This window comes from Numida meleagris, chromosome 1 (genome assembly GCF_002078875.1).
Source record: "Numida meleagris isolate 19003 breed g44 Domestic line chromosome 1, NumMel1.0, whole genome shotgun sequence".
Lineage (NCBI taxonomy): Eukaryota > Metazoa > Chordata > Aves > Galliformes > Numididae > Numida > Numida meleagris.
This window is the reverse complement of record NC_034409.1, coordinates 178,416,177-178,435,125: the sequence shown is the minus strand read 5'-3', so window position 1 is coordinate 178,435,125 and position 18,949 is coordinate 178,416,177. Positions and strand designations below refer to the sequence as shown.

Sequence of the window (18,949 nt, the reverse complement as noted above, 5' to 3'; positions counted from 1 at the left end):
GCCCCTTCCTCCTAGCTGTTTGTTGGGACAATAAGAAGTTATTGTTCGTACTTGAGTTTCTAGCGGAATGCACACTATGGCAATCACAGCAAGGCTGTGCCCCTTAAGGTGTTTATAAGGATATTGGGAGATTATCATTCAATCTGCCATGTTCTCTCTACTGTGAAGAAACACTCCCATGCCCCAAGGAGGAGGCCCAAATAGGCTGTATCAGCCTGGAGGGAATGAAACTTCTGTAGCATCTGTCTTACCTGAGACAGACAACTTCCATGCACGGAACCACTGCTCCAAGTCACAGAAACACTTTCTAAATTCCACTGAGAAAAGTGCAGACTGACCTATTCATCTAAACGCTGTTAGCTCATGGAGGTAAATTGCATCAACTTTCTATCAACATTCTTCTCCATTTTAAAATATCTTCTTGTTTATTGAGCTGTCTGGGGCTGTGACCTTTTAAGCACTGAATGAAGGGTAGCTTTTGTTACTTGCTTTGGTAGCACAAGAGATGGTATCTTTTTCCAGCTCTATTTCTGGTCTGGTTTGACCAATCAATTCTTCAAAACTCTGACAGCATATTTTGGTATTTGTAGCTTCACATCTGTCAAAGAGCATAGTGCTCAACTGTATCCTATCCTATACCAGTTAGGCTACAAGAAAACTGCATGGAAATCTTCTTTGCTAACATTCAAGCCCATTTATATATTTTATTATTATTATTATTATTATTATTATTTGCATGGAGAAGATTTTATTGCTTTCTCCTTTGCTGCTATATTATGTGTATTCAAAGGCTGTTATATCTCTTAACAATTTTCTTTTGTTTCTCCCATCCCCAGAGAGTTTTCTGCTGCCCTGTGCTGTGACTGCCACTGGCTGACCCTGGCCTGCTCTGCTCTTTGGCTGGGGTGATGGGAAGGGCCTTGGCTTCCAGGTCCTGCGCTGCTGCCATGGGGACCCCCACAGAATCACAGAATAGTTTGGGTTGGAACCCAAGTAAAAGTTTCCCCAACATCTAATCTAAACCTCCCCTCCTTTAGTTTAAAATCATTCCCCCTCGTCCTATCACTATCTAACCTTGAAAAAAGTTGATTTCCCTCATGTTTATAAACTCTCTTTAAATACTGGAAGACTGCAATTAGGTCTCCTTGCAGTGTTCTCTTTTCCAGGCTGAACAAGCCCAGTTCCTTCAGCCAGTTCCATGGTGTGCTGATGACAGGTAAACTAGGAGCAATAAATCTTCAAAATACCTTCTCACTGTTTACAATCTGTGGCTAAGCCACATTCCTGCGGAGACAGCAAGTCTATCCTCATATTTAACAGCTCTTGATAGCACTTTTTTTCTTCCACAGATTTGTCTAAACATTTTAAAACACATCTGTACTGCTTTCTTTCAGAACATCTTGTACTTACGAGTTTTACAGTTCAGTTTTGCTCATTGGAATGTGTTTCTTCATTTTATATTTATTTGAGGGACTGAGAAAGTGTGAATAGCCAGTCCATCTGGCCTTAGTTACTATTCTTATCCTTTCTTCAGTCATCTTTGTTTCCAAGCTAAAAAGACCTCATCTACTTCATTTGCTCTCACACTGAAGTTGTCACAGTGGTTTTTACTGTTATTATTTTTCCTCTCTGCAGTTTTTCCAGTGTTAAGCACGTAGACAATATGATCAGGGAGCTCTCTGCAGTGATTTCTGTGTCTTTCCTGTGTTCTAGTATCTGCTGTGCTCATTACTTTGTGTGTTGAAGGCATTTTCTCCTTGTGTGGCCTATTTCACATTTGTCAATCTTGAATGCTATCAACTATTTTGCTACTTATCATTTGGCATTGAGACAACACTACAACTCTTTCATATGATATTTGTGCTGCCAGCAAATTTTGCGATCTTCCTATTTATCTCCTTTTCCTGTAAATATGCTAAACAATGCAGTCTCTTTGGGACCTCCCTCTGCTAGGCAATTTCATGGTTCATTCCCACTTTCTTTCTGCCTTTCAGCCCGTTAAAGGGAAAACTTCCCCTTCTATCTCAGGAAAGTTCAGGTTTTCTTAAGTGTATCGATCAGTTCACTTTTACTGATATGTTCACTGACTCTTTCAGAGTTGTAATAGATACAGAAAGTATAGTTTCCCTCTGGAGAAGCCTTCATGATTTTTTCACTCATATACCTATGAATTCTATACATTCTCTGTGTGATGTTTTTTTTTGCTTGTTTGGTTGGTTGACCGATATGGAAATGAAACTTCCTGGTCCATAAATCCCCAGCTCTCCTCTGCAGTCCTCTTAAAAACTGATATTGCATATGTCACCTTCTATTCCTCTGGTACCAGTCTCACACAAGCAATATATTACACTCCACGTAAACTAGACAGGCAATTTCATATCTGAGTTCCTCAAAAATCACTGGTTGAACATCATCTGCTCCTTGTGATATATGACTGTTCATTCTATGGACTTCTGGCTCTTCAGCTGAGACCAGTTCTCCAACTCCTCATTTACAGATAAGTTCTAGTGTGGAAACCATCCTTAGCCTTTCCAGTAAGCACTGCTGGAGACAATTAATATACCTTTCCTGTAGTAAACCTATTACCTATTCTGTACCTATTGTTTGCAGACCCTGCAGTCTCTGTGGCAGCTTTTCTGTACCTAGTGTCTTTTATTATTAGCTTTTAATGCACCTGTCCTGTTGTTACTCGTCATTTTTCTTTGCCCTCCTTATGATTCTGTATTTAATTTCTCTGATTTCTTTTTGAATTTTTCCAATCTGGATGCATTTTCTGTGTTTTGAACAGTGGTATTTTATTAGTAATTATTTCCTGATTTTTCTTTTCAGATTTTGCTGATTTTTCTTTTAGCCTTTCCATTCCCATAAGAATGCTTCACTCATGGACTGTGGTCATTATCACATTGTCATTTTTCAAAAGGAGCATTTTTATCCTGGTCTTGTCTTGTGTGCTGTTCGTGATTGTGATGTCTCACTGCCCAGGAAATAATAACTTCTGTTGTTAAAAAAAAAAAAAAGCTTATATTAGAGCCCAGCACGACATTTACCCACATTGTGGAGGGGATCAGTAACCAGATCTCTCCTTGACTTTGCATCTAGAAGATGAGCAGTATAGCTTTGAGGCTTGCATTTAATGCAGACAAGTTTTCCCCAAGCCTAGAGGGGTGTCTTCAGTATTTACCATGCTCAGCTGAGCACAACCTCAACAGAGAAAGACGGTAAAGGGAGTGTGACTGTTATGCAACAGGTTCCCACTTTCTGTTCTCACTGGAAAATTTATTTAGCCTCATCGTGACATAAAGTTGACTATATCTTATTGGATATTTTCAGTTTAATCTTTATGTTGGTCCACAGTTGAAACTTCAGCTGATATACAGAGGTACAATTAAGTAGGGAAGAATCCTAGGCTGAAAAATCTAAGGCTTAGAGTTTTCAGTGCTTGTTAACTTCTGACTTCACTTAGTTTTAAACCTTTAAAAACCAAAAACACATTCAAATAAATAACAAAAGGACTACATTTGAAGTTAGGTATAGAATCATAGAATCATTTGAGTTAGAAGGGACTGCCCAAGGCCATCGAGTCCAGCCCCCCCTGCAGAGAACAGGGACACCTACATCTTGAACAGGCTGTCCAGAGTCTGGTCCAGCTTGACCTTGCATATCTCCAAAGACACCTGATGTAACCAGGCTCAGCTCCACAAAAATCCACCAGGAAAATGGCCAGCAGCAAGAGTGAGCTGGCCTTACCTATTCTACTTGACAGGCTTGGGCTAATCCTGCTGTAACTTGTAGTCAGCAGCAAAGCTACACTGCAGATATTTTAAAAATGCTGTCCCCTGCTTTCAGATATGCAAGCAGATTTCTGTGGGCAAGGTGCTAAAGAGTAAAATGGCCAAATACTGCAGCGAAAAGAGGTACATGCAAAATCCATCCTAGATTATTTATTGCTCAGCCTGTTCCACAGTTCTGACTAAAGAATTATGTCTCTCCCACTAGGTGCCTTGTAGCATGCATTCAGTCACAGCAATGTGCCAAAAGCGTGTGCCACTGCCACAAGGCCCAAAGATAAAAGCTGCTGCTTGGATTCTGGGCAGGGAGAAGTACTTGAGAGATGAGGAAAACAGTCATTTAGAAGAGAGATGCAGCTCTGTCTGCTCTTCTGAGGACATAAAGGGGCATGTATCCAAAGCCAGTGGATTAACAGTCTCAGGTTGCACCAGGGGAGATTTAGGTTGAATATTAAGAAGACTTTCTTCATGGAAAGGGTGGTCAGGCACAAGAACAGGCTGCCTAGGGAGGTGGTGGTGTCACCATCCCTGGAGGTATGTAAGTGTTGTGTGGATTAGATTTAGTGGTTGATTCGCAGTGTTAGGTGATGGCTGGACTTGATGATTTTAGAGGTGTTTTCCAACCTAAATGAGTCACTGATTCTATGAAGCCACACCTCTTCCCTTTAGGTCCTTCAGGACCCTGAGGTACAAGGAACAGGACATATATTCATACACGCTTAAGTAGCAACAGGACTAGAGGGAATGGCCTCAAGTTGCACCATACCAGAGGAGGTTCAGGTTGGATGTTGGGAAAAATTTCTTCTCTGAAAGAGTGTTCAGGTGCTGGAATGGGCTGCCCAGGTAGGTGGTTGAGTCACTGTCCCTGGAGGTGTTCAAGAAACACGTAGATGTTGTACTGAGGGACATCGTTTAGTGGAGAAGTATTGGCAGTAGGTGGATGGTTGGACTAGATGATCTTGGAGGTCTTTTCCAACCTTGGGGACTGTATGATTCTGTGATTTAGCTAACAATGGCTGCCAAAGCCATATAATTATTACTCATCACCCTCATCCACCCATTGCAGTGATGAGCTGGCAGAGTATTGGTGCAATTCAAAAAGTGCATCAACACAAACTGGCTGTCGCCATTCATTCTGCCTAAGTTAATGCTTCCCTACACTTCCTCACCGAACAGCCAAGTGCAAGCAGAGATTAGCATTAGCTGATAAGCACAATGGAGCCTGCTTGAAAATACTGTCATCTCTCTTTAGATGCTGACAGCTGACCTGTTAAGCTAAGAGGTCAGAGTTGATTGGCTCTAGCAGCAGCTGTGTACAGCTCCAGGAAGGATGCCAAAGGCTTTTCCAGCTCTGCCCCATGAGAGGTAAGCTCTATGCGCAAGGGGGAGGCTAGCTCAGCTGTGTAGGTGAAGAATGATTTAGGAGCCTCCGCGATGGAATCCCACAGTGTGATCATCTGTCAGTCTTCTTGATCCTTCCTAGCTCGCTGCACCAGTAAAGAATAGATAATTACTGTGCAAAGTTCTTGAATTGCAAAGGCACCTATTGCCTTTGGGACACTGCCAAATGCAGCTGTATAAATAGAACAGTACTGGACTTCTACGTAGCAAAGAAGTTATTTATGCGCAATATTTTCTTGGTTTGGTCCAGAGAAAAGTTTTATGTATGCAAAGGAATGCTGTCTTGACGTAGCTGAGAATCTTCTTTTTGCTTTTCTTCCTCTGTCCCTTGTTTTCTGTCATCTACAGAGCACATGCCACACACACTCAGCATGAAAATTTTTACATGGATAACTGAATTTTGAGTGAATGTGCGAACTAAAAATGCTAGCAAGAAAACAATGGTTTGCAGTCAGTCCATTTAGAAATGCAGCACCTGTGGTTCCTCAGTGTCAATCATTTTTTTCCATTCTCTCCTCTCCCTCATTGCAGGGCAGTTTCCTGCCCTGTGACTCAGGGGTGATGGATGCTTCGTGAGAGTCGTTGCCTATCACTCCTAGGACAGACATTCCCTGACTTGGAGCCTGGGCAACAGAGGGGAAAGTGGGCATGAGCCACACACTCCACAGCAGCCACAGCATAATCCAGAAGCAAAATGAACACCAGTGGTTTTCAAGCACGGCATTGCTTGAAACAGTGGACAATTAGGATGGGGTAAGTCTTACAATCTGGGCAATGAAATTCCTCTTTACAACTTGTACAGCAAGAGTAGTAGAATGTGATGTACTCCAGAGTCACAGAGTGTTTTCAGAATCACAAAAAGGAATGCATATAGGCCAGCTGATTTCACTGACAGAGAACAACAATCATCTGGATGAGGAGAAGGAGAACCTGGGGAGCATTTGCTGAAGTTTTATTTTTTTTCTGGAATGTTAATTTTCCTTGACAAAAACACTATTCTTGTGAGAAAAAAAAATAACAGCACAGAAACCTCTTTTGACTGAAATCATTCTTGATAGAAGCACTTTCATAAATCCCATTGAACAATCTTCAAATATCTGCCCAAAATTTAAACCTTGGTGCCTAATGTTTGGTTCTTAGGTTGTTATCCAGAAACCCAAACTAGAAGTCTGATTTTTTCCCAAGAGCACATTGTACATCCTGTGTCTCTGGTTTCTGTGGAGTGAAGTGCTGAGTGCTTAGCAATTCTGAATTACCAGGCCCATAGCCAAATTTCTGCAGTCCAAACATCTAAAATTAGATAGCTAAGGTCTGGTCCAGAGACCAGAAAAGTGAATGGAAAGGCCACTACTGAACCTCTGGTTCTGGACGAGGATAATTAATTTGTTCTTAGATACCAGAATAAAAAAGTACTTTGTTCAGGTCCATTCAAGTTCAAGAGCAGGCACAGCTTTGCTTGAATTTGGTAGATCCTGGGGTGCCATAGAAAGTGTCCTCTAATAAGGTGAGGTGGGAGGGAAAACAGGGTGAGTACAGTGTCACTTTCGCAGTCCTCTCCAGTAGGAGGTGCTGTGCTGAGTTCATGCCCGCGTACACTATGTAAACCATAGAGCAGGTCAAATACTTCTGTCTATGTGTATATTTTATATATAAACCCCATAAGCTTGCAGATGTAAGTGAGAACTTGCAGATATAAATGAGAACTTGCATAATAAGTACTTTCCATGGTGCATAATTCTAAATTGTGAGAGGCCATAAAGAAGAGAAGGAAGTCTGCAGCTTAAAATAGTTATGGATTCATTAAAATGATTTATAGTATATAAATGTATGTATGTAAATAATTTCTGTACAAAAAGATGTAAGGTAATTATACAAAACTGGGAGGAGTGGCTGACACACCACATGGGTGTGCTGTCATTCACAGGGATTTGGGCCAGTTGGAGAAATGGGCTGGCAGGAACCGCATGAAGCTCAACACAGGGAAATGCCAAGTCCCATGGAGAATTAACCCCATGCATGAGGACAAGCTGGGGCCACCCAGCTGGAAAGCAGCTCTGCAGAGAATGTCCTGGGTGTGCTGGTGGACACCAGGCTGACCATGAGCCAGCAGTGAGGCCTTGCTCCTGGAGTGCTGTTCCCAGTGCTGTGCTTCCCAGTGCAAATACTCCATAATGGAGAGAGTGCAGCAGAAAGGACCATGAAGGTGATCAGGGCTTGGAGTAGCTGCCATAGAAGAAGAGGCTGAGAGAGATGAGACAGCTCAAGAGTAGCCCATCAATGTCTATGTAGTTTGCTCCAAAAGTAATACCTCCTTTTTATTTCAGTGGAAACCACAACAGATACAAAGAGCACAATAACCCCCCCTGATAATGTCAATGGGTGCCAATTTTTCTGCATGGAGGAATTCAATGACACATCTTTGCTTCATACATATTTCCATGTCAGGCATCGTTCTGTCAGATTGTCCCTCTCCTATTGTATCTGAGCATAAGAGAACACCTTTTTACTATTGGGGTGGACGAGTGGATGAGTACTGGAACAGGTTGCTCGGAGTGCAACATTTAAGAACAATTTAAGTGTATGTTTTGCCTAAAAGAACTGTACCAATAAACTAAGGACAAATCACCATTAGCCCAGAATTGCTCTGATGTTCTCAATCTCCCTTATACTCCAAAGGGCTGGTGGCAAAAACCAGTAAACACAGAGAGCCACCACTCCTCCAGGGCATCTTTGGCAAACAGAAAGATACCAGAGAGTGTTTGAGACTCCAGTGTCACACCGAACATCTACATTAGAGTCCCTCAAACAGGGGAATTCACCTGTCTGTATGCATTTATAGAACGAGAGGAAATGGCCTCAAATTGTGCCAGAGGATGTGCAGGTTGGATATTAGGAAAAGCTTCTCCAAAAGGGTGGTCAAGCACTGGCACAGGCTGCCCACAGAGATGGTGGAATCACCATCCCTGGAGGTGTTCAAGAACCATGTAGATGTGGTTCTTAGAGACATGGTTTAGTGGGCATGGTGGTGGTGGGTGGACAGTTGGACTAGATGATCTTAGCGGTCTTTTCGAACCTTTATGACTTCATTATTTCAATGATGTTCTTTGTCATTCATGTGCCTATGGACCAATTGCAGTCGTGTCATATCAGGATATCCAGTTCTGTTGGTTGAACTGACGTTTCTTTCGGTTTTAGGCCAATGACATAACTTAATGTAGGCAAATAACCCAACGTCATATTCAAAATCTGCTTACCAACGTCTGAAAAAAGAATGACTTAGCATTCTCATTCTAACAGTGAGTTCAAGGTGTTTACCCTTACTCATGCTGAAGACAGATGCATGCCTACTCAGGAAAAGGCTGATAGCTAAAAGTTGTGGGTGCCCCAAATTCTCAAAGAATTTCTTCCTATCAGAAAAAACCCCAGGGCCGCCCTGAGCTGTGGCTGCTCCCACCTCTACTGTCTCAGCCAGGAAACCCACACCTCTGTATTTCATTGCTAGCTTGTGACGAGACAAAATGTGTGCTGATTTGCTCACAACATCACTCTCTTTGGGAAATGCTCTCATGTTCTGGCATTGGCTTAAAAGCCTCAGCCCTCCCACATGGCAGTGAGGTCCCTGGTGAAAGCTGTGATGCGTGGGAGAATCCAAAGATCTATTTTTAATCCACAAGGAAGGTCTGATAATGCTGGCTGGAGACGCAGTGCTCAGCAGGAGTAAGGAGTCACAGTTTATGAAAGATGAGAGTCTTTCATGCTGAATTATCAAGTATTCACTATATTTAAAAATAGATCTTTCCACATCCTTTGCCAGCCACTCCTGTGTGCCGCAGTCTATGAACACAAACAGACTGTGTAAATTAATGAAATCACAGCAGCACTGGTGCAAAGTGGGTTGCAGAGACACACTGCAAATTCATTTCTGTGTCTCAGTTTTCTCACTGTTTCCTGGGAGGAGGTTGCCTCACCTTTAGCCATAACCAGGAGCAAACAACAGTTGATTTTTCTCATTGTACCAGAACCCGGGTTTCTTGAAGGGCTGCATAGGCACCAAGATAGACAGAAAACCCAGGACAATGGGATAGCTCCCATCAGTCTCTAAGCACCAGACACATTTAGCAAACACTGCTACCACACACCACTTTGTCTCTTTCCTTAAAGCTGTCCCAGCAGTTACGGCTCCACCTAAAAATCCCAGGGAGCAGACTTTGGTGGCTCTAAACACAGCCCCATAGTTTTGCCACCTCATACAGTAGAGCAAAGAGATCTGTGCCAGCAGCATGGTACACCTACAGCTGCCTTCCTGTGGAAAATTGCTTTTTAGAACAGAATAGAGTAGAGTAGAATAGAGTAGAGAAGAGTAGAATAGAGTAGAGTAGAGTAGAGTAGAGCACAATAGAGCAGAGTAGAGTAGAGCAGAAGAGAGCAGAGTAGAGTAGAGTAGTCCAGATGGAAGAGACCTACAAATTTCATAGAATCATAGAACGGCCTGAGTAGGAAGGGACCTTAAATATCATCCGGTTCCACTCCCTTGCAGCACAGCATCAGCTCCTCTCCACCGGCACAGCTCCAGCAAGCACAGCCCAGTCCTAAATAACACTCTGGGAATCTCCATCCAAAATCCAGCTTCAGAAAATGCAATTATCTGTGAGATAGAGGTTCTCTTTGAAGTCCACCTCAACAGCACAGGTGGCATAAGTCACACTGGACATAAAAGTTGCTGGAATCGGCCCATCCTGTGTGGCTGAGTATCAACTAACCTGCAGGATCGCAACTGTAACTCTACGGTAATTTTTGATAAAGTGCAAATAAAAACCCAAGTGAGAGAGGCAACCAAACCACCAGAGCTGTGTGATGCACCATACTGCAGCTACCATTGGTCTTCCAGTGAACAGCAGTCAGAAAAGCTACAAAAGAAAACATTTTACATGTTCTTTATTGAGGTGAAACAAGATCAAATGAAAGCAGGGGTTTCACATTTCTTTCTGCTAAGCAAGTCTGTACCTTTTATGCTGGCTAGCAGAGAGACCCACTACATGCTGCAGGGGTTATACCCTGCCCTGACACCAAAGAAACTGGCGTGTGGGCAGGGGGGCACAGCGCTCAGAGCCACATAGGACATTTCCTAAGGATCTTGCATTTTACAGCTGGATCAGTGCAGAATAAAATAGTTACACCATCACAGACCCATTACAAACAAGAACACAGGCAACAGAGACTAGAAAGTAAAAAAAAATCACGGCATCCCAAATTGACCAAAAGCTCATAACAGAGATGTGAAGTGGTGTTACTGGTGTCTGCCCAGAGAGACCCAGACCAGCTCCAAGAGTTTCTGACCATCCTTTACTCCTGATAGGACTTCACCAGGAGCCACATGAGCAGCACAGTGATGACGACAATCATGAAGTTGAGGAAAAGTTCTTGTGTGGATCGCTCCATTGTAGGGGACGTTCGGGGCCAGCAGAGGTCAGCAGGCAGAGCAAGGGGAAGCCAGAAGGGGCTTAGCAGGGAGCGTCCTTGAGCTCAGCCTTCAGGTCACAGGCTCTTGTAAGGAAGAAGGAAAATACATGAAGAACAGATACAGCAAGGCAAGTCCAGCAGAGCTATCTATATTGGCACGAATAAATGTTGGGTTTTGTGCCTAGAATTCAGTCAGCACTGTAGGTGCTACAAAGCACCAGCCATCTTGATCAGCTTATCTCCTTCTTGGATTGCCAGCATTTGACAAGAAACGATCTCAGTGTCACCCCAAAATGTTCCTCCCAAGGGGGAGCAGTCCCTGGAAGTTTGATCTGTTCCGTGCAAGCATTTCAAATAAATAACACTCAAGCCCATGTGTTACTTCAGGTCGAGGTATACTATAACTATACTACTGTTTAGCATTCTCTAAACTCCTACTTTTGCTTGTGTATTTCATTTTTTAAAGAAATGAGTTGCAAAGCATTCGCTTATAAAGAAACGCTAACAAATCTCTAGGATTTGTTAAAGCTAATAAAGCTAATAAATCTCTTGGATTTTTATCCCAGACACTTTTCCAACATTCCTTACATAATCTTTGCTGTAAATAAAATTTTGCACAGAAATACTACAGCTGGAAAAAATTGAATTCCAACTTCTGTAAAAGTTAGAAGAGAAAGCGATGAATTATTGATGGTACCACTACAAGTGCAAGGAGAACTTAGACATTTTCATTTCTAAAGAACTTCATAAATATTGTGAGTTAATCCTGTGGATGAAATAGGATTTTCACAAGCAACTTCTGACTTCCCTCCACTTTCAAGTCTCTTCAGGTCTATAGCAATCCCATTCAAGCTGTATTCAAAAGCTCTTCTGTTGGTTATTGCTTTTATTTACTTTATCATGTCAAGTTTTGAATTCTTCATGTTCTTAAGTTCATACAGAGAAATGAGGATGTTTTATCAGGAATGTCATGCACTAATCCCATCTGCATGCCATGTAAATAAAATAAAACCTTTAAACAAATGAGGCATAAGCTCTAGACAAAAAAAGAATTTCAGCATGCAACCAAAATCTTTGAAGAGAAACTAGACTGGGCTGTCATACCTATGGTGCAAACAGGAGAAGCCTTGGGACCATACCAGAATGAAGGCAGAGTGTTTAAATAGAAACTGCTTGAGTTTGCAGATTAAATATTAAAAACGTACTGCATGCAGTTAAATTCCTCCATTCCCAAGCTGTTCTGCCAGCCTCCCATATCTCCAGGCAAGAGAAAATCTGACCTAATAAGTAAGCCAAGTTGTTTTTTTTTTTACCTTATGAAGGTAAATGGTGCCCAGCAGTTCTGCCTCTGGGGCTTTAGGTCACTGCAGATACAATTTCTCTCTCGACTTCTGCCTATCTCCCACTCGATCTGGTGCCCCGTCCCGCTGTGGGAACTGAAGTAGTCTGAGGGAGGAGAGCAACAAGTGCGTTGGCAGCTCAGGTGCTGACATCACTTCCAAAATATTTTAAAAGGGCTAAGCTGGGCTGCAGGGCTTGGTTAAGGCTGCTTAAGCTGTGGAGTCTATGAGCTGGTTTACTCACTTCAGTTCTTTCAGCGTGCTGTGCTGGGAGCAGGGCTGCAGGCTGCCCTTGGGAGGCAATGGGATCTTATAGGGCATTTCTTGTGGCCCCTGGGGGGCTTCTCACTCAGAGTGGAGAGAAGAAAAGGCAAGGAAGAGCCACGTACAGAAGCTCATGTGCTGATTTCAGCAAGATCATTTCCAACTGCTACACTGTTAACTTCTTCACTACAGCACAGCTGTTGGTCTCCTGCTTACAGCTCTATGCCATCCTTACGGTCTCGTGTACATATGTGTTTAAAAGAAACTGAAGAGGAGCAAAATATTTTTTGCATTTAAACACAGCCTAACAAAAAAACAGAAACATTTTTTGGGTAGATAACTCTGAGATGAGGAGGTTTGGAAAGCACCACTCTTTGCACTGAGGAGCCCCAGCCCACTTGTATGCTCCTCCCTCAGCAACTTTCCATGTTGCTATCAATAATCCAATGCCAGCACATGCAGAAAAGTGTTTCTGCAGCCCTGCAGTGTTTTCTCCCAGAAAGCCCTCTACTCTGCAGCCTAGGTAGCTTAACCCTCACCTTAATTTTGCCCATGGCACAGATAGAACCCGTTATAGACATGAATGAAAGGAAATGGCAGGAAATGGCCATTTGTTTCCTTTAAGCCAATACATCTCAGCAGGGCAAGCTAGGCTGAGCTGGGAGCAGACTTTGTGCTGCCAAAGATCCCCCCTTGGCTGGGCACTTGGAGCTTTTGCTCGAGTATCTCCATAGAGGGATCAATGTGTGATGTCGCCGAGCAGGAGGGTCCCAGTCATGCCAAAGTGTGCAAAGCTGGCTACAGATCAGGCCCCCACACTCACTGCCAGCACCCCGGCACGCAGGATGGAGGATACCTGCTGATGCTCATGCCTTTGGTACATTCACACTCAGGAGTAATGGGGCAGGTTGTGACCCCCCCTGGGCTCACCCATCCCTTTGCACTCTCAGAATTCACTGCCATGCCCAGTGAGGGAGCCTGGCTGGTGAGAACCCGGCCCAAGGGAAAACAAACGACAACAAATAGCTGCAGGTTACCAGGGAGGCGGAGGGGGGCTGGCTGGGCTTTGCTGGGAGAGCTCCATAAATAGCATCCTCAGCAATCACCAGAGGCAGGGGGTGGACCATAGATGTCTTGCCTTTTGTTGGCCTGGCTGTCTTTCTCCTGCCCTCCGAGACACCCAGGCAGCAAGGTTGTGAAAGCCAACATCAGTGGGTGGTGTCCTCTGCTAAACGATACAGAGGGAGCAAAGACTTAACCAGTGCCTGACTTCTTAGGGAAAACTTGGGCACAGCTGGTGCCCTCATTTTGCTGGTGTCCCATACTAACAGGAGATTTAGGAAATCCATATTCAAAATTCTTCCCCCAGCCTGAGGGCAGAAAGGGGTACAGCTGCCTTGATCCTGCCCTACTTTTTTCCCTTCCCCGCGTGGTCCCCCAGCACACCTCCTTCCTCTTGGACTTAGACCACGACAGCTAGAAAAGCTTCCCTTCTTGGAAGCAGGGAACCAACCCACTAGCATCATTAATCAGCACCACCAGTGAACACTCTAACTCCAGCATACCCTTCCTTTTTCTCTACAGACACAGATTTGCTGGGCTGCAATCTTACAGGAGAACCTAGAGGAGCATATAGGATCACAGGAATTCATGAGTGGACCAGAACAAAGGTTCCTCTAACCGAGCAAAATGCCTGATTGTGAAACTTGGGGAAAGCAGATAGAAACAGAGCAAATATAATGTGGTCTTTGCTTGAATATCTTCACATTTCTGGGATACAGCCTATTGGGACTACCAGGTTGGCTCTACAGACAGGGTTGTGCTCGTGGCCCTCTCTCTGCTCATAGGGTCAGCACATCTTTTTGATACAAGGGTCTATTCCTGCCTCTGTTGTAGCTCTCAGGGAATTGTCCCAGACCAGGGAAGCTGTTCATAGTTGAGCTTCTCTATGCAACATCCTGCAGACTTTTATCTTTAGGAAAAAGATAAGTCAAGCTGAAATATTCTATGTAGTAGAGAAATTAACTTTCCTCAACCTACCAGCAACATGAAAACAGCTAGAATTGAGATCTTGCTAGCTAAGAAACACTCTCTGATAGACAAAGCTAGTCCCAAGAAACTACAGAAGAGCCAGACTACTATGGTACACATACTTTTGATACCATCAGATGGAACACTCCTATATATATGTGTATATATATACGTCTACATACAGATATGAATACTGTATACACATATACATGTATATGCATTTCACAAATACTTGTGGGGAAAAAAAAACATATCACTGAACGGAAATTACCAATACACACACCTGACCATGCCTGTACTTTGACTGCCAACCCAACCAGTGCCCAGAATGTCTGACTCCAGTATGCCCCGGATTAGAGTCTTCATTTCACAGAGGCTGAAATTTCTGAACCGTCTCACAAATCATATCCCTAATGTTTATGAACAAAGACTCCAAATATTTTAAAGACTTTGTCTCAAAAGGACAATTTATTCAGCCAACTGATGTAATAACGACGACCAAAACAGAAAGAAGGAAAAGAGGAGAATGGATTCAATGGATCTACTTTAAATGTTACCTCATAGGTTTAGATATTGTGCTGAACGTTTTTCTTGTTGGCGCTTTTATTTTTCCTTCTTTTTCTGACAGATCTGGATGTTCTCAGCTTTCACATGCCCTATGCCAAAGCTGCCTCCTCATGCTTCACATACTCAAACTTAAGGCTCTAGTCTATATTTAAAGTCACTGTGATGATCTCAAGTTCTTCCTAGCCTAATAATCAAGCAGCACATAATCTTTTGAAGCCATTCTTACATAATCGGGGTAGATATATACTTTAATCTGCTAATAATTAGTTCATTTTTAAATTGGCACTTATTCTCTAGTGTAATCATATGTTCTTAGAAGACCCACATAAAACAGTGATCTCTTACTCTGTATGAAGCTACGTTTACAGCAGCATGCTCTATTTGTACTCACGGTAAGTGACTTGCCAAAGCAAGTCTGAAATGCTCTTTCTTTGTGAGCCAGGTACCTGTCTTGGGGCTGCAGAGTGACAACTCGGTTTGCCTGCAGAGACACAACTCGGTTTGCCTAGACATAGGTGGGTTTAGCCTTCTCTTTGCATTAAGACTTTTAGCCTTTTATTTAAAAGCTAAATGTGTTGGCAGTGTTGAGATAATTCCTCAATGAGAAGAATAGAACTTTACATCTTCCAAAGCCAACTGCATACCATGTCCCTGCCCAGAGATCCCAACTACACTTGCACCTATCTCACCCTCTCCATCAAGCCAGAGGTTTTGAACTACTCCTCAGACGTCACTGGTGCCATTTCTCCAAAGCACAGCAAACTGGCCTGCCATTTACTATAGTGATAGGTGCACGTGGGAGATTCAGTTCTCTTCTTCGTTGGGGCAGTTGTGCAAAGCATTGCACCATCTACAAGGCAAAGCCCCAGTGGATAGCATCTCCAGAATGAGATGGCAGTACTGTGAGGATCTTCATGATTTATATTTTGGACACATAGAGCAGAATTGCCCCATATTGCTAATGCTTGTTGCTCACCACTCTTGTCCTTCTAAAAATCACTGAAAATGTTCATAAAACTTCCACATTTCAACAGGCACTATGCTTTCAGATTCATTCATTCACACTGAGCTTTCACTTCACGCTGACTTGCTAGCAAGGCTGATCCTCAATGGGAACACAACAGGAAAGTACCGCTATTCTTTGGTGTCTGGTGAGTGGGATTCATCTCTTCTAAGTTGAAATATCATGCTACAGTCAGAGGGGAGAAACAGAACTCTAGCTGGCAATTTATTTCACATAAAATATATATTTACAGCACTCTGGAAAGTTTTGAGCTGTTGTGTCTCTAAAGTTATGTGAGATGAATATGAGCAGAAAATCCAAGATAATAAGAAAAAAAATGCTTTAGAGAAGATTGCTATAGTCAAAGTGTGGGCCACAGTTCCCATAAACATTTATAATTGTCACCAGACCCTTGTTCTCTGTCAGATTTCGTTTATTTTTAGGCTTGTTATTATATTTTATTATGCTTATCATTTTCATTTTTAGCTTTATTATTTCTAGGCTTCTTTTCACATTAAGTCCTGAGACAGAAAACACTCCTCGGTTATTTTTATCCAGCGTTTCCATCTGGACAAAAGCTGCAGTACTGTGACTCAGACGACAACCCCCCAGGGCAGCACAGGTAGCCCAGGTCAGTGTTTCTGGCCCACGGAAGACTGCATGCAGCCCTGAATGCAATGGGGAAAGAAGACAACCTCAGATTCCTTCATAGATACCACAAACGTGAGGGAAAGCAAGAAGGAGGAAAGAGAGGGAGACCTCAGTTTCTGTCTTTTATATCTGGCTGCCTTCAAACTGCTTCAAATGCCAGGTGAAGAGTGAAGAAAACATAGGTTCGTCCACAATAGTAGTAGCCAGTCATCTCAAGGGCACTCAGGACAGAGAACATCATTTAAGAGGTTGAATATCAGAGGTTAAATAATGCAGAAAGCTCTGTCAAAATGTTTGTATTTTATATCTCACTTGTTCTGAACAGATGTGTGTTCTGGGACACAGCATTTGTCTTTCACCGGGCTTTAAAGAAAAGCATTAAAAGGCAACTTGTCCCTTGATGCTTATCACTAGACCTTGCAATAATGAATTCTCCCTGAAGACAACTGAAAGCTGTCGGGGGATTAGGGGCTGTGCTCTGAGACTTGCTCTCACTGCAGTCCCCTGTCCAGCCAGAACGGGCAGAAGCTATGGAGTGGCTTTGGGGCTTAACCTTCTGTAAGGCTTATGTCAGCAGCCAGGGTCAAGGTCTCAGCAACAGAGATTACCGTGGTCACACTCTTCCTAGTGTTAAAGCTTAAAACATGCGGCTAGGCAGCACTGCAGCTGGGGAAGGCAGGCGCAGGATGAATCCTGGGGCTGCCGGCCCCTGTGCCAGCAACATCTTCAGGGCAGAGCTGTTCTGGCCTTTGCCACATCAACAAAATTTCTTACTGCAGCAGATGCAATCTCCAGAATGTATGTTTGAACAGGCAGACTTCCAGCCATAAATGCAAGGTGCTAGGGGAGCAGAGAAAAAGTCAGCTCCGCATTTGTTCAGACAAAAACAATCTGTAATGTAGCAGAGAAATACATGAGAGGGATTGATTGTAGAAGCTGTAGTGGAAGGAGAATGCGTGGAAATGAGAAATATGATCCATCTTGTTTTCTGAACTGATACCTGTTTACAGCTGGTGGAGCAGGGTCAGGGCTCAGACAGAGGAGAGCAGCTTTCTGTATGCAGGCTTTGTGGTCCAGATGAGCTTCACGTGCCCAGCAGAGAAGACACTGAAAAGCAGCTTTGGCAGAAAAGTGTTTAGGCTGAGAAACTCAGTTTTCCTTGTTGCACTGCTTATAGTGTACAGGTTGGAGGTCTACAGTGCAGGGAGTGGGAAGGATGACCGTGAGGACACCCAAATATCAGCCCTTCCTGATCTGCTCCCCCAACACTGCCTGGGGCTTTGCAAAGATCCTCGGGAGCTGGTAGCCAAAATCTTTTAGATTTGGTCATCACTGAGACCACTTGAAGGCTGATAGACATCTGTTCTTGTCAATGGGCTCCGCACTTTACACCGTGGTGCTTCCTCAAAATGAGTATGAGAGTCTGCTGTGCTTGATACCCCAATAAAGATCTTCTCTACAGCTCATGCTTGTTTATGGGATTGCATTGAAGAAACATTTTGAATAAAACTGCACAGTGCTCTTATATCAAGACTGATCGATGCCTTTGTTGCTATCAACATGATGAAAGCTTCCAACACTGGGCCCAGCCATCCCAACCATTTCCAGAGAAGCTGTGATGCCCCATCCCTGGAGGTGCTCAAAGCCAGGTTGGATGGGGCCCTGAGCTGCCTGATCCAGTGGGTGGCAACCAGCCCATGGCAGGAGGTTGGAACAAGATGATCTTTGAGTTCCCCTCCAACCTAGGTCATTCTATGATTCTGTGATTCTACGATCCTGGCACAGGACTGGACACGCAGGCAGCGAGGGAGGCTGTGAGCCTGGAGCCTGCTGGCTGCATCCTGGGAGCTGTGTAAGCACATCAGGGTGTTTGTGACAAAGGGGTGATTTAAACTCCTTTCTGAGCAGGACATGAGGTGCTGCCAACATCCAGCAGGTTGTCCCCTCACTGTGACTCAGTGAGGTGACTGCATGCCCTGATTTACTTCTCCTACATGAAGTGATTCTTTAATAAATTATGTGCCAGCACCATACAGAAATACAATTTTTATCTCCGTGAACAACCATATCAGCACTACTGCTATGTGAAAACCTTTCAGCTCCATCCCATACAGCTGTCATTGAGTTCTTAAATCTCCGGAGTCATTTACACGGCAGCCTGTAAATAGTCCCTGTGAGGAAGGTTTGCCTGTAGTTACTAGGTGCCCACCAGCTGTTGTGCCAACACACTCTGGTACCTTCAGCCTGCAGTGTCTGTGTGGACTGGGGCACTCCTCTGTGTGCTCCTGGGAAATCTGGGTCCTCTTTGAGGCACACCTGAGCCCAGCAAAGCACAAACTCTGAAATTCTGGCTGTGTTCTAGCCAAACTGGGGCCTCAAATGTCTTTGGGCAGCCAAGTAAGGAACAAGTTCTGTGTGACACTCTACCTGTTAGCATGACCTTT

At 43.6% G+C, this 18,949-nt stretch overlaps 1 protein-coding gene across 1 annotated transcript; it reads right to left on the bottom strand.

The window, feature by feature from the left end:
• Window positions 10,139-12,084, bottom strand: SLN (sarcolipin). The gene is made up of 2 exons (XM_021386889.1): window positions 11,963-12,084; window positions 10,139-10,733 (listed from the first exon to the last, which is right to left on the bottom strand). The coding sequence occupies exon 2, from the start codon at window positions 10,626-10,628 to the stop codon at window positions 10,533-10,535; it is 96 nt and encodes a 31-aa protein (XP_021242564.1). The 5' UTR covers window positions 10,629-10,733; window positions 11,963-12,084; the 3' UTR covers window positions 10,139-10,532.

Excerpts from the sequence above, each read along its gene's own strand:
- SLN (XM_021386889.1), bottom strand. The coding sequence starts at position 10,628 with ATGGAGCGATCCACACAAGAACTTTTCCTCAACTTCATGATTGTCGTC.